This window comes from Alosa sapidissima, chromosome 16 (genome assembly GCF_018492685.1).
Source record: "Alosa sapidissima isolate fAloSap1 chromosome 16, fAloSap1.pri, whole genome shotgun sequence".
Lineage (NCBI taxonomy): Eukaryota > Metazoa > Chordata > Actinopteri > Clupeiformes > Clupeidae > Alosa > Alosa sapidissima.
The window spans coordinates 8,085,523-8,098,444 of record NC_055972.1 but is presented as its reverse complement, the minus strand read 5'-3'; the positions used below and the strand labels follow the sequence as shown (position 1 = coordinate 8,098,444).

General features: G+C 41.6%; 2 protein-coding genes across 2 annotated transcripts; one reads left to right on the top strand and one right to left on the bottom strand.

Annotated features, from left to right (window-relative positions):
* Positions 1–665: 665 nt before the first annotated feature.
* On the bottom strand, positions 666–2,439 carry zgc:65997 (uncharacterized protein LOC794398 homolog). Its single transcript, XM_042064840.1, has 3 exons — positions 2,049–2,439; positions 1,668–1,845; positions 666–1,066 (listed from the first exon to the last, which is right to left on the bottom strand). Exons 1-3 carry the CDS (start codon positions 2,370–2,372, stop codon positions 780–782), a joined length of 789 nt encoding a protein of 262 aa, XP_041920774.1. The 5' UTR covers positions 2,373–2,439; the 3' UTR covers positions 666–779.
* A 2,080-nt stretch (positions 2,440–4,519) lies between these two features.
* On the top strand, positions 4,520–7,014 carry LOC121684750 (5-hydroxytryptamine receptor 7). Its single transcript, XM_042064822.1, has 2 exons — positions 4,520–5,387; positions 6,084–7,014. The coding sequence occupies exons 1-2, from the start codon at positions 4,789–4,791 to the stop codon at positions 6,883–6,885; spliced, it is 1,401 nt and encodes a 466-aa protein (XP_041920756.1). The 5' UTR covers positions 4,520–4,788; the 3' UTR covers positions 6,886–7,014.
* Positions 7,015–12,922: the final 5,908 nt, after the last annotated feature.

The window sequence follows — 12,922 nt, the reverse complement described above, 5'->3', positions numbered from 1 at the left end:
TTTAAATCCAGTTGTTTACTCAGTTCCAAAGAAATACATGTCCATGCCAGATTAGCGATTGTGTTTGCATGCCTGTGTTTTAGGGACATTGGTGATGGGCTTCAATGGTGTTATGGCCAGGTGGACCTGCAGAGCAAATCACAAATGTGCCTAGGGTTTGTATGGGTATTCCAAGGCTAGCATAGATAGAATGGCACACAAATTGAAATAAAATGTTTAAAATAAATTGTTTAAAAGAAAACATACATCACGTGTTTATGAATTTGTACATTCAATAGAATGGCAGGAACTGATTTCTCCCTTCATGCACATTTGGCCCCAATGTTGACTCAATGGCTACAGTCTTGAATTCACCAGTGAAGAATTACTTATGCCACATGACTTCCACACTAACACATTTGCATTACATATCCCATCTTTCCCACTGCTTCGGCTGTAGTCATATAGCCTATCTTGTTATGTCGATGTCAACAGGTAAGTTCAATCGAACCATCTGCTGCTGAAGTATCTACAACTTAATACATCAGGCTTTCTATCATTTATGTTGGAATCAGTTGATCAATTCAATCATTGGTGAAAACTAGTTTCACCAAGTATTCATCTGTGACACGTGTGCAGTACAGTACATTCTGTTCTGGAATGACATTCACAGATCATGCAATCCCTGAAATGAACACAACTTTTAATTGGGGTAGAGGCCAAATGTTTCTTGAACAACAAAGGCACACAGATATCAACACCACTTTCAAGGAACTCCAGTACACGTGTTTCTCAGTTTATTACCAGGGCAACTCGGAGCCATCCCAAGCATACGCCTTCCCAGATTTGTCAATATTGAGACTATCTATAATAGCCATGAGGTGTTCCACGGAGTGCTGGGTGCTGAAGAGCTTGTCCTTGGGCACATTCCTGTGGTAGGGTCGCGAGAGGTCAGTGTTCAGTGTGCCAGGGTGCAAGGACACACACAGCACCTTGGGCCGACCGCGTCCGAGCTCAATGGACAAGTTCCTAGTAGCCATGTTCAGGGCCACTTTGGACATCCTGTAGCTGTACCAACCTCCCAGTGCTGTGAAGACACAACCGACAGACAGATACCGTGTAAATGAACAACACTTTTCTACCATGTGACATCACTAGTTTTAATTTTCCTCTTAAGACATCTACTTTGTGTAGTTTTCTAATGCAAATGTGATGCCTATTTTGCACATTGTTGGCTTATACAATCCTGTTCTATCTTGGAAAGACCACACTGGGCTGGCACATAAACCAAGTAAACGCTCAGTTCTCTTGTGGGCGGAGGTGCAAACAAATGCTCCATCGCCATTGGGATCATATAGTAAGGAGCCAGGTATTTTGTCGTGTTTAGTTGTATAATGAAAGCGCAGTTTTTATAGTCATCCATGTGCGTTCACTTCTGGCTCCTTGGCTATGAATTTGGTAACTTAAATGGGCTATTTGATGTCTTTTGAACGCTAAACATATTGGAGGTGTCAAATGTTGAATTACTCCAGTCTATATATTTTGACATTAATCACTCCTAAGATGTATTAGTGTCTATCCAAAGTAAAGTGCCTGTTTCGAAGTTAACTGATGGTCAAATCAACCAAAACTCCGATATTGTTTGCACCTCCAAGTGGTCTGTGACATATGTTTGTGTGTAAGAATACCATTATCCCCAATTGATCCAACTCTTGCAGTGATGTTCACAATAATTCCACTGTGTTGCTTGGCCTTCTCAAGGGGCTGCTGACCAAATAGCCCACTACCCTTCTGAAGCAAAGGGCTGAAGTACTTGGCCATTACCAAGGGTCCCACAGCGTTTGTAATAAGTGTGGAGATGGCCCCCTGAAAAAAGGCAAAGAAAAACAAACAAAACACAGAAATCAGAAAGCAAAACTTCACATAGGCCTACAGTTTATGAAGTGAAATGATCGTATCCATCAATTTAGCTTACATTAACGGCGCACCAGCCAGCATACGACAGCCTACAACTATGGACAGTTTTGCTTTCCCCACGTTTGCCTACCACTGGATGACATTTCTCGTACCTGAGCGGAGACATCTCGCAAACCTGTCTCTCCTTTGCCAGTAGGGTGAAGCATCGCGGAAGAGTTAATGATCAAGTCCACTTTACCGAATGATTTCTTGACAACTTCAGCCGCTCCTTTGATGTCATCTTCCCGACTGACATCCACTTTGAGAACAGTGACACGTCCCGGGTGCTGTGCTGCTAAAGCGGCCAGATCTGTGGCTCCTTCCGGATTTCGACATGTTGCAATCACAGCCGCAGGGGCTTTGAATGAAAGAATATGTTTGCAAAATTCTAAACCGAGTCCCCTGCTAGCTCCCTGTACTAGAGCTACAGCAGCCATGACAGTAACAGGCTACACGGTGTTTGAATGAGGCGAGGCGGATATACTATGATGCCCTCTACAGGGCGGTGGAAGGACACTTACACAATGCACGTGTTCCTTGTTTGATAACATCAGACTTTGTCCACTTACAAAATAGGCTATGGATGTGTAAAGTTTACAAATATAGCTGTGGTCGCATTTCATGTAGCAGAACTCGGAAACCATCAGCAGCAACATTGTTGCCAAATGTAGGCATATCGCACATCTTGGGAATCCATGACAACCTTTTTTATGTACAATCTATAGTGCTTTACATTGTCAGATTAATCTTACTATGTCTCAATTAAATTTGATCAAAAATGCCCTCCTCCGAGGCTCCGCCTTTGGTGCTTCCCTACTTTCTAGCTGCAGTGTATAGCCTATCCCCTAGCAATAAGTAGATGCAGCATATTGGGTATTGAAATATACACAGGAATCCCTAGACATTGAACATTCATGTTGTTTTATCCAATATTAGTTGTGCATATGTAAAGTCCCATCTTATACACATCCATTGAACCGACAAAGAAAATGCAAAAATAGAGACTTTTGTGTAATAATTTCATATTTTGTGTAGTCATTCTATATCAGAACCCCTGACATACATTCCAAATAGTCTACAGGAAACCTCAAAGTGTTACCTTTCATTTGAGACCAGGATTATGCTTCTACACAGTAAGCCTTTTATTGTCAGTAAGCCTTTTATTGTCAGTATACATTTTGGGTAACCAAAATTCCTATCGGGAGTTTCCATAGGTCATTTTACAACATGCATGAGCATACCTTGGCAAATAACGGTCTAAAGTACTCATATTTCATTCTATATGAATCTACTTTAAGATAAAGATTCACAAGACCTGGTAGTGGGCCTCAGTTTTGTTTCCAAGACAAAATAAATGACCAAGAGGGCAGAATGTGGTCATTTCCAAAACCACCTAAAAAATCTATCATTCTACCCTTTGCCACTCTCTGACAGTTCATCACACAGTCAATCTATTGGTACCAAAATAATCTACAAGGCCTCTGCTTTCAAAAGAGGTCAAGCACTTCAAAGTATGTGGAAACAGGGCCATTGTTAGTAGGCGGTGTGCAATTTCGAGCAAAAACTCAAAATGGAAATGGGGGGGGGGGGGGTAAGTGCAAAGATTTAATTGCACACTGGTCTATGACAATATTTGATATCAGGTGGTACAGGTGGTAGCCTGTTTAATATTTGTCCTATATGGTATGAGGGTGATAAATAGTTTTTGCATGTCGACTTTATGGACGGTATGCACATTTTCTTGTTCTGAATAAAAGATATTCCAAGATTTGAAGTCTTGATTAAAGTAGGTAATAGGCGAAGCTATGTGTGTATATTCCATGTCCTTCCTTGCATTTCCTCAGTTTTATTGCACACTCTACCAACGAAAGGCCTATTTCACCACTAGATGACACCAGAGTGCTGTTGCCGCTAGGGTGCGTCTAGATTTCTAGGCTACCAGTTAGGCTTTTAGTGCTATATGTGATAATAAAATGACGACTTTTAGATTAACGATATTCTTAACATCTATTATTGCCTACTTAAAAATTGTAGCTTAAATTACTAAAACTTATTTAGTTAGGTAGACGAAGCTTTCATGACATAGGCCTACCTGCAGTATGAGTGTCCTATACAGACTTCCTGATAGTAGCCTATTTACTGTAAACACAATTTTATTTTTTTATTATCATTATTTTTATGTCATTTCAAGGACAGACTACCTAAAATGACCCATCTTTATGGTGATGTCTAAGATAACAGGTAGTTTTTAATATCTTTATATATTCGTTGGATAGGCTATTCTTATTCACGATCGGGAAGTCATTTTCTCAGTTGCATGCATTGGACTCTGTTAATAGCATAGGCTATAGGTTAAATGATGAAACTTGACAAGAGCTGAGACGCTCTGTCACGCTATAAAAGTCTCTAGGGCCTATCATATCTTTGATGGTTGACATCTTATTTTAGGAGTCATATCATGCTTTATACTGGGCAAGGCATTCAGCTGCAGCACACGTGCAATTTCCAGTGTCTTCAACTCTCCTGGGAGGTGGATGTGGTCTTTGACGTCACTAGCGTGCGAGACAAATTGTATTTCCCCTTTCTCATACAAGTTCTCGTGAAGCTGTTATCTCAGTGACAGACAGTGGAACAGCCACCTCTATACCGTAATGAAAACTTTGGCTTCTGTTTCATTCCCTCAATCATTCTTTTCGCAAAGGAGAGCAGGTTAAAAATAGCGTGGCTAAATTGGCTGCTCACAATGAGTGTGTGGCAAAGGCGATAATGGGATGCGCGATTAGTCAGCGCACATCTGTGAGTTTTGTCACCAGCAGACGGGCTTGTAAAGTCCATGGATAAAAGGCGCGCACCATGGTGCTGCTTGACTCCAACGGAACCGGAGGCGCACTGAACTCGGAGAGTTGGAGGAGTTCTTTCATGATTGGGGAGCGTTTCATGGACCCCAGCACGGCCAATACCAACATGTTGATCTCAGAGGCTTTGGTACCACGGCTCATCAGCATTGCGCATGAGGCTGGAGAAGCTGTGGTCGCGGCGGCAGCAGCATCGGGGTCCGACGGCGCCCTACCCTCGGGCTCTCCGAGTCTACTTATGGAAATGGCGAATGGCTCGCACTGTGGTGAACAGATTATCAGTCACGGTAAACTGGAGAAGGTCGTGATCGGCATGGTGCTTACTTTACTCACTTTCATCACCATTTGTGGCAATCTTCTGGTGGTAATTTCGGTGTGTTTTGTGAAGAAGTTGCGACAGCCCTCAAACTACTTGATCGTCTCACTGGCGCTGGCAGACCTGGCAGTTGCGCTCGCCGTCATGCCGTTCGTCAGCATCACCGACCTGATAGGTGGCCGGTGGATTTTTGGACAATTTTTCTGTAATGTTTTTATTGCCATGGATGTAATGTGCTGCACCGCGTCCATCATGACACTCTGCGTCATCAGCATAGACAGGTTAGTGCAAAATTGCACATGGTCCTCTACACTTTTTAAGTTGATTTTTTTTTTGCATTGGCAGTAGGCTACACTCTTAAAACGAATGTGTTGAAAACAACACAACCTGCGTTGTTTTAACACATCTCGATGTCCAGATAGGGACAACACAGTTTATGTTGTTTCTTTTTTTTAATTTGTTCCACAATATGTGTTGAAAATAACACAACTTGCGTTTTTTAATCACATTTCTGTGTCCAGATAGGGACAACACATTCATTGTAAGAGTGTATAGTCACGCCAGATATGTTTATGTTATTTCATTCAACGCGCGCGCGCACACACACACATACACACACACACACACACACACACACACACACACATACACACACACACACACACATACACACACACACACACACACACACAGGCGTGTAGACAGCACAACATGTTTAAAATGGTATGACATGAAGACACCAGTGTCCATATTTTCATGTCATACCATTTTATACATTTTATGTATACATGAAAGAAAAACACGCATAACTTATTAGAAGACAATAACACAACTAATCTATTAAGAAAGTCATCAGAATGTAATTAATAGTTAGTAGTAATTAATAGTTTAGAGTAGTTTTCTGTCTTTTAGCTCAGCATAAAGATGCATAGGCTATAAGATGTCATCCACCTTAAAAACGCACTCTTTTATTTCAGGTATCTTGGCATCACTAAGCCACTGACGTATCCTGTGAGACAAAGTGGAAGATGTATAGCGAAAATGATCTTCTCCGTGTGGCTGCTCTCCGCATCTATCACGCTGCCCCCACTCTTTGGCTGGGCCCAGAACGTTAACGACGACCGCGTGTGTCTCATCAGCCAGGACTTTGGGTACACCATCTATTCCACGGCGGTAGCGTTCTACATCCCTATGACTGTTATGCTGGTCATGTACCATCGCATCTACCGTGCGGCCAAGCTCAGCGCTGCCAAGCACACCATCACCGGTTTCCCCCGGCCAGGTGAGGAAGAGGTGGGGCCCGACGGAGAGGCAGATGGCGAGGAGCGCAGTGTAGACTGCGTGTCCGTGGCGCTGAAATTGCACCGCGAGGTGGAGGACTGTGCACGCCTGTCTCGCCTTCTGCGCTCGGCCAGTGGCAATGACCACAAGAGCATTTCCATCTTCAAGCGGGAGCAGAAGGCAGCGGCCACGCTCGGTATCGTGGTGGGCGCGTTCACCGTTTGCTGGCTGCCATTCTTCTTGCTGTCCACCGCGCGGCCCTTCATCTGCGGCACCGAGTGCAGCTGTGTGCCTCTCTGGGTCGAGCGCACGTTGCTGTGGTTGGGCTATGCCAACTCTCTCATCAACCCGTTCATTTACGCCTTCTTCAACCGCGACCTGCGCACCACCTACCACAACCTCATACGGTGTCGTTACCGCAACATCAACCGTCGCCTGTCTGCTGCAGGCATGCACGAGGCCCTCAAGCTGGTGGAGAGGCCCGACCTGGTGGTTTGAACACCTCGAAGTTCGAACTCGTGCGCGTAGCCTACATCAACAGGCCTTATGGTGTCCTCAGCACAGTGGGGCCCAGACCTGCTCTTTGAGCCCAAGACTGGATGGAACTGATGGAACTCTTTTTGAACATTCTAACATAACATTCCGTTCCGCAACAATTTAACAATTTCTATGTTGAATTCAGGTTAAATTCAATGAACTCAGATATTCTTTAGAACGTTCATTTTCCAACATTCCCGTCACACCGGTGTGACGGTACTCCTTTAAGGGTTAGCAGTGATGAAGATGGCACACAGGCCATGCTCATGGTCAGCGTTGGCCCACCCAACCATGTCATGTACATAAATTATCAAAGAAGGGAATTTTGAGATGAAGCCATGAGAATCCATTATGTATCCATTTTCCTGTAGCTGTACTGATGTTCCAGTAATTCAGCCAGCATGGTGAACATAACAACACCAAGCTCACGAGTTTGATTCAAGGTCATGCTGGGCCCTGGATAGCCTATGCGCCTGAGACATAGCGTAGGCCTATTCATCTTATGACACTATTCAGATAAAATTGAATTGAAGAGTTCCCCAGGGATAAGCATAAATTAGCCTTGCCCGCCCATCCTAGATCTCCTTTAAGGGAGATTCTAGTCTAATTCGCGATAATTCACAAACGTTTCCCTCAGACAAGAAAAATGTCAGGCCAATCAGCGACGAGAGGGGAAGACCAAACCGAAACGCATTGCGATAAACAGTAGCAGCAAGCTTGCAAACATAAAAAAAACAGCTGGAAAAAAGCAGAAATGTATTTACACCAAAAGTAGACTCACATGCGTTGTTTCCTGACTGTTGATGCTGTTTATTGTCAGTTTGTAAAGTTTAGGCAAAGTAGGAAGTAACGTTAGGAATCTCTGGCTGGAACAATGATTTCAAAGTTAGTGCCCGTCGCAATGCAAGTGTTGGAAAGGAATCCCAATCATGAGTCACCAGACTCTATTCAGTTAATGAATGAGTTTGGAATTTTCCAGGCTAAGCATAAATAGTATAGTGAAAGAAGTTATTTTAATTGGTTAGTTAGTTGCTTTGGATAAAGAGGCCACCAAATGAATACACTGTTGCACTGAGAAAGAGGCACTTAGCCATGTGGCCCAGATTTGTTGTTGTCTTTTCATGATGGAGGTTTAAACAGTATTGTACAAAATGTGTATGTGGAAGAGTGTTGTGCTATCCAAACATACATTGGTCATAGGAAAAGAGCTCGTAAGGGGCTACCCATATGTGTAATGGTCAACCACCATGCCTTGTCATTTGGTCTATTCAACTCGGTATTTGCTCTCATCTGGATAGAGGAGACAGTCTAGTCTTGCCAAAACACTCAATTTTCTCCCTCTCATGCCAGCTATATGTGATGACATGGTACTCTTTTCGCTGTCTTTTTCACTCTCATGATTTTGAAAGTTTGCTCTGTTTGCAGTGACCTGGATATTTGATGTGTTTTTTCAAAAAGAAAACTCTAAGGGAATACATTTGACAGTCTAGATCATTTACTAAACCATGCTTACACTCATTTGTCAAGTGTCAGCATTTAGTTACTTTAATGAATGTGGTTTTATTAATGTTGGTGTGTGTCCAAAAGCATATTTACCTGTCCATAGCACTTTGTTCAGAACAGAGCACTTCTCCATTGAAAATATAGAACCTCTCACCTCTCTCCCCAGCGGTGGTGAGTCTGATGGCCAAGGCGATTCTTCTATTTAGCGTCAAATAGTCAGGGTTAACGGTAGGGCAGCTGGAACCTGATCCCAGATCTGTGTTTGGGATCTGTTTCTCTCTCTCTCTCTCGGGGATGTTTAATAGTCACACTCTTGGATTACCAGTAACCTTTGGAAGGCACTGTGCTGTGCTGTGCTGTGCTGCCTCTCAAGGGAAGATCCAACATGGTTTGTCAGTGGACTTAATGGATTCTTCCTTACACCTTAAGACTTTAACACATGAATGTTTTATATACCCTGCTGACATTTTTTTATTTTCTTTTATTTTTTAAACCATGTATACGGGCACAAGTTAAAATAGACTGTGGTGTGGAGTTTCTTCATGAAGTGTGTCTTTAATTTTGTGAAGTTTTCAGGTTATTGTACAGCATGTCTTATTGTAGTGAAAATGTTTAACTAATGAAATTTCAGACTTGATATTTATGTCAATGAATTTTATATATAAGCACCTATCTGTTGTACTGTATCTATTTATGTCCACAAACACAACAATAAACTATTTTCCTTTTAGGTATTGTCTATTGTTCATTGTGCACAAATTTTTTTTTGGAAAGGTCAAGTGAGTATTAAGTTATGTATTTTTTAACTAAATGACAAGTAAATGTCAATCAAAAGTCAATCACTATGCGCACTAGCCATAATCAGAATAGCAAATAACACAAGCAATCAGCACAACAATACTATGGCAGCGCTACTGTAACCTGAGAGACAGGTTATTGGCTCAGTGTGCCCCCCAAAAAGAGAAATGGCACCAATCTGCAACTCTTCAAGAAAATGAAACAGTACAGGGCTGATGACACCAGTGGGGAAAAGAATATGGATGGGCGTTTGTGTCATTTCACCTCAAAGACTCGGAAGATATGCTAATTATTATACCCCCTCGCTGATGCTAGCCAGAACCCTGGCGACACCTGGCCAGATATGGAAGAGACCTCTGAAGTTCACCCTCTTTACCCATATAAGGAGATCTGGTATCTTGCGATTTTTCCAATGGGAAAATAACATGGAGATTTTGAATTATCGCACCTGTTAAACTCTCGCAGGGATGAAGAAATCGGAAAGGCAGACGTTTTGTTCTACACATTTTTTTCCTCTGCCTTCTAGTGGATACTGTGACCTTCGGTACATTAACACATCAAACTTTGATTTGGGTTTACAATGCAACTTGCCATAAGTAGTTAGTTTCAATTAACACCCGGATCTACTTATATGGTCAAAGAGGGCAGCTTTGAATCCTTTTTGTAGGTGAACTTCAGAGTGCCTAGTGTGAAAGGTGGAGGAAGGGTGGATGGGACTCTGTACCCACAATGCAGTGGGCTTAATTACTTTTTAATAGTCGAGGCACCTTCAGGAACAATGGCAGGCCTAGCTGACTGCTTGGGAGGTTTAAGGGAGCTTCTCCGGGATCCCCGTGCTGGATCTCACACACAGGCCCCAGCCCCACTCAGCCTCAAAGAGGTGAAGGAAGAAATAAATTGAGTTTCTTAAGCATTGCCTTGATGAGTAATGAAGTAATGGAGAAGATATATTTGTATTTTGGCTTTGCAGAGAAGCAGAAGAGAGCATTTCATTATTTCATTTATTATCACATTTTTCAGACATTTCACTTTAAAAGCATATATATTTTCAGCCAAACCTAATAACGAATGAAAATCAGCTCAACGGCAATGGCGTAAAATATTCCTTTTTGCATGAAGTGCTTTTTAAAATACTCAGTGTTGAAAGGACCCCTTCCTGCCAGGCTATTCAGCCGTACCTCCTTTCATAGGTGACAGACAAAAAGAAAAGACATTAAGGGCTACTTTTTATTTGTGTGGCTGAATAAGAACATCCCTGAAATAAATGTCAGAGGACAAATTAACATTGCCTACCTTTGGTTTCTGCAAAGCCACCAAACATTAGGGTGGGGGCTGCCTGAAGGGGTCCTTTGGAAATTAAATGACTGTCTCGTCTCACGTTGCGTATTTTTAGTACATGGAAAATGCATCATAATATGGGCCAACAATTGGCCAATATATTGGAGACTTTTTTTCTGAGAAGTGAATAACAAAGTTTACTGTTTCCAATAATCTCTTTTGGTTATTATTTATGGCACTAGAGACTCCACTGTTAATGTGAGTGATTTAATTTATTTGTCTGGATTATTAATCTTAATTGCCACTCGCAGACGTGCAACACCCAAGACAGCCCACTGAAAACAACCTCAGACTCTCAAACCTCAAACTTTTGGATCGTGCCATCCATAAATTATGATGATTTGGCATAATTCTACCAACTTGAGTCTTTTCTCCACTCACATCCTCTATTTTGAGTGTGTAATGTGCTCCTCTGGGTTGATTAGCGGACATTCAGTCTGTGGTTTTGCTAAATCGTTGAGCAGTTTGTTAAAAGAAATCACGGCTATTCAGACCGAGATGCCTGATGTTCATTCAGATATCCATTCCCCACCACACTCATTTGTCATTTTTCTTCATTAAAGGGATATTCCACCATTTGGGATTTACGCTTTACGCTTTACGCTTTACGCTTTACGCTTTACGCTTTACGCACCTCCCCTCGAGTTAAACAATTGATTTTTACCTTTCTCCAGTTCATCCAGCCGTTCTGTATCACGCCATCCGGCGTAATAATCTGCTGCAGCTCAAACTTGTTGCTGGAAGTTACCATAGACAGTAAAAGATATGGATAGAGTCATATCGTAAAGGTCAGTCTAGACGGGTGAAGCAAATTTCAACCGTTTCCTATTGGTCGACGAGGCTTTCTGCGCAGGCTCAGGGGACGTGGATGTAACATAGGCACGTAGTCTGACTCGTGTAACTCTTGTGATAGCTGCACCGAGAGATTGGGTATGTAGCCCCTTACTTTGTTACCACCACGTCTACATTTACTTTTCTTAAATGTCCTAGTTGTTCGTAGATAAATGTGATTTCATATAAACAGCACTCGCCACATTCATAGCCTACTGTCAATCCATCAAAACTTCCCTAAAGTGTTGTGGTCCGATTCTTTCATTCTTATCCAGAGAATACGGTTATTTTGCTCCTGTGCGACGCTTTCACCCGCTCTGGTCGCATGCTCATTACGTAAATTACGTCACGTTAGCATTGATTTTGGAAAAAAGTTTATTACTCAACCGGTAAGTCAGTTACAAGGTTATGACGCCAATCACACAATGTTGTATTACTCCGAAAATAGAAAAAGTTCATATAAAGGCTTAAAACTAGGGCTGTCAAAATAACTGATTAATTTCAATTAATTAATTTGAGAAAAAATAACTGATTAAAAAAATTAGTGCAGATTAATCGATTCTGTATGACCTTTGACCCCGAGCCGTTCTAGTCAGTAAAAATTAGACTGTAAAATGAAGGAGAGAGAAGAAAACGTGCTGCCTGGATCATTGATTGGAACATTTACTTTTAAAAAATGGCCTGATGGTGTTGATAAAAATAAAGTGTTGAAAATAAAGTCCTTTGCAATGTCTGCAGCAAGGAATTTGCATATCACCGGAGTTCATCAACTCTATAGTCGCACATCAATGCAAAGAAATAAGTGTTGACATTGAGGGAAGTGTTAATTTATTTTCATCGTGTCCCCTAGGTTATATCTGTGGCCTGAAATGCCTTGTATGTGAAAAAAAAACTTCTTCCCGAAGCACTTTTAAATTTATTTCCTCAGCATATTAGGTCATATCATAGATTATTTTGGCCATTATTTATTTATTAACAGTGAAAATAATAATAAAAGAGTTTTTGAACTTTAATATCACTAATGCTGATTATTCAATGATTCATTTGAATTTAAATATTTTAAATACTTTCACAGCAAAAATTATAAATGTGATTAATTTAGATGAATTAATCACAGAATATGTAATTAATTAGATTAATTTTTTTAATCGATTGACAGCCCTACTTAAAACGCTTCAGCTGTAATGCTATTTGATGTCAAAGTGGCACCTGAATGGGGTTCAATGGGATGGCTAGGTGGAACTGGTCTACTATTTAGCCTCAGATCCGCCATAGTGTCTACGCTCTCCGAATGTTCGCCTGCCCCCTTGGAAGTTACAACCTACGGGGACTATTTTCAGGTGCTGCATGATATCATTGTGCTGCTGCGCCGATGGTACCTTCGCAACGTTCCTTGATTATTACGCCAGAATGAGAGTATAGTTCCATGTCAAACCAGCCTAGAAAATCACCACGTTTAATTTTCTGTTTAAGGATGACTAAGTAAAATGCTCTGTATAATATACAAATACTGTATGCCAATAATTAC

Excerpts from the sequence above, each read along its gene's own strand:
- LOC121684750 (XM_042064822.1), top strand. The coding sequence starts at position 4,789 with ATGGTGCTGCTTGACTCCAACGGAACCGGAGGCGCACTGAACTCGGAG. Across the intron at positions 5,388-6,083 it reads TGCGTCATCAGCATAGACAG|GTATCTTGGCATCACTAAGC; the intron begins GTTAGTGCAAAA and ends CTTTTATTTCAG.
- zgc:65997 (XM_042064840.1), bottom strand. The coding sequence starts at position 2,372 with ATGGCTGCTGTAGCTCTAGTACAGGGAGCTAGCAGGGGACTCGGTTTA. Across the intron at positions 1,846-2,048 it reads TGCGAGATGTCTCCGCTCAG|GGGGCCATCTCCACACTTAT; the intron begins GTACGAGAAATG and ends GCCTTTTTTCAG. Across the intron at positions 1,067-1,667 it reads TGGATCAATTGGGGATAATG|CACTGGGAGGTTGGTACAGC; the intron begins GTATTCTTACAC and ends GTGTCTTCACAG.